This window comes from Octopus bimaculoides, chromosome 6 (assembly GCF_001194135.2).
Source record: "Octopus bimaculoides isolate UCB-OBI-ISO-001 chromosome 6, ASM119413v2, whole genome shotgun sequence".
Taxonomy (NCBI): domain Eukaryota; kingdom Metazoa; phylum Mollusca; class Cephalopoda; order Octopoda; family Octopodidae; genus Octopus; species Octopus bimaculoides.
This window is the reverse complement of record NC_068986.1, coordinates 10194775-10197340: the sequence shown is the minus strand read 5'-3', so window position 1 is coordinate 10197340 and position 2566 is coordinate 10194775. Positions and strand designations below refer to the sequence as shown.

General features: G+C 36.5%; 1 protein-coding gene across 1 annotated transcript in view; it reads right to left on the bottom strand.

Annotated features, from left to right (window-relative positions):
• LOC106879615 (ras-responsive element-binding protein 1-like) overlaps positions 1–2566 on the bottom strand; it is an 11274-nt gene that overhangs the window by 8131 nt on the left and 577 nt on the right. The window contains exon 2 of the mRNA XM_014929271.1: positions 451–1246. Coding sequence (XP_014784757.1) covers positions 451–1246 — 796 coding nt within the window. The remainder of the gene's footprint in view (positions 1–450; positions 1247–2566) is intronic.

The following is a 2566-nucleotide window of genomic DNA, read 5'->3' as shown; positions in this document are numbered from 1 at the left end:
TAGGAATGAGAACCCAAGGTTCAAAATTTCCCCAAGACACCTGATGAAGGCTGGAGGGTATATCAGCCGAAATGTGTTAACAACAAACAAGATGAGGACAAATATCCGTCAAATGTAAATAATGTACATAATTCCTCATCTCTTAAATATAGAACTGTATAATATATGTGTATATACACACACACACACACACACACACACAGGGCAGAAAATATAAGGCATGAATATAAGCAGCACCATATCTGGCCAAGTATATTTGTTTGTTAATATTCTAAAGAGAAGATTAAAGTTTGGACATTTTCTTACCAAAAAAAAAAAAAAACACTTAAAGGGATGTATTGAATAAAGATTAAAGAATGCAATAGTGAATAAAAGTCTTTTTTTGTTGAATCACGAATGGTAAATTCTACAGAAATAAGAAGAAAAAAAATAAATGAAGTTTTGTCTTACTTTTAGCAGCCCTTGTATTAGGAAATATCTGATTGCAGTAGGAACATGTATAGCTGGACTTCTTCTTTGATGCCAAACTTGCTGCCTTGCCTTGGTGTGCATTAGTAGGGAGGCCATCTTTAGAATCATTCTTAGTCTTTTCAGACATCAAGTTGGATTCTCCAAAATCTTTCAGAGAACTTGCTTCTTCAAAAGAAATTTTGGGTGATTCCAAACCTGACAACTGACTTTCAGAATTGCTTCGTTTATTTACAGGTGCAATTTCACTTGTACTAATTTCAGATTTTGGAGAAACAGACCGAGTTCCTGAACAGGAAGTAAGGTTCAAAGAATTCATGAACGCCCTCTGGCATTCCTTGCCTCGATCTTGATGATAATGGAGGGTGTGTTGTTTAAACTCCTCTGTAGAGTTAAAGGTGACTTTACAAGTTGAGCAAGAGGTTGGCTGGTCTGGGAAATGGTCTTGATAGTGCAAGTCCAGTGCCTTCTGACATGGGAAAGTACTTGAGCACCGAGTACAGCTGTATTTATGCTGGAAACTTTTCTGTCGGGAAATACTTCTCTTGTCTTGAGCAACACATATCAAAGGAAATTTGATCGTTGAAAAATCAACTTTAGTGATTTCAAGGGGAGAATTTTCAAAAGGATCACCAAATTCCTCTCTCTTGATATCATCATGTTGTAGTAATGAGGTGTTAGACTTCTGCGAAAGATCCTGTGGAGCATCTTGTGTTGGTTGAGTTGATGGCACAATTAAATTAGTGGGTGAAGTTAGTGAGTTGGGTTTTATTTTCTTCTGAAATAAATAAACATTGACTTACTTCAATAACCAAAAATACAATGTTAACATTTGATTTAGAGATCAGAAAATTTTCTACATAAGAAACGTTGAGAGAGAAAGATACAAAAACAGAAATATTGTCAGAGAAAAGTAGTTTTTCATCTACAGATATAACACTTTCTATATTTCACCAAATTTAGAGGCCAAAAGACAGTAAAAGATTACTGGATTCCGAATAGCTCAAAGCTTCACTGATTAAACTTTAATATAAGAAAGTAAAGATAATGCTGGATTATCAGGATTATTTAGAAGAATGATTTCAATCTAATCCATTCCAACAAACTGCTGAAACATTATTATGAGACAATTATTATTGTTATTATTATTATTACTGCCTTTGCACAGCTTCTAATGCTGGAGATGTACTACGGTGCCAGTTGTTCACTACCAGTGAACTAAGGTAACACCCCTTATTTTTCGAGTACCTTCCAGAATATTCGAGCAGTTCCAAGTAGTGCTGCTTTCTGCAAGTGCTCCACCCTTATTGCAGCCCCTATTTATTCCATGTACTTCTTGAGATTTTTACTCACTGTTCCCAGGGCTCCAATAATTATTGGTACCACTACTACCTTTTTCACAACTGCTTTACCCCCCAAACTAACCTGACAAGGGACAAAAGGCTAGTATTTCTAATGACTTCTAACCTGGGTACCACAGAGTAATAAAAGTTAGGTTTGATCAAACTAACACTCATGATTGATTGATTGATATTAAGTATATTCATCACCGATACACAAAAGGTTCAAGTCAATTTGAGGTCAATCTGGAAGTGAAGACAGGAAATTAAGTAATCTGGTGTTCCACCAATTCTGTCACCCTGATGCAAGAGTCTTGGCAGTTTGACATAAAAGCCATAGAAGCTGGTCTGCCTTCTTGGATTATTCCATGAAAAAGCATACACGCTGATTTCTAACGGAGGCACAAGGCTAGGAATTCAGCAGAAGACATTAGCAGATTCTACAGACACCATTTCTTAACTGGTTAGTGGGTTATACAGAGCCCAGTTCATAACTGCTATTTTACTATTTTCAACCTTGGAAGGATGAAACTAAAGTTGACCTCAAATAGAATTTAAATTCAGACTATAAGGAGCCAAGACAAATATTCCAGGCGATTTTCTTCAACACTCTAACAATCTACCATTCCAAAGAAAAAAACAATTATAGACAGAAGTGACAGGAGGGGGAGAGGAGGAAGAGGAACAAGAAGAGGAAGGGAAGAGGAACAAGAAGAAGAGGGGAAGAGGAACAAGAAAAGGAGGGGAAGAGGAACAAG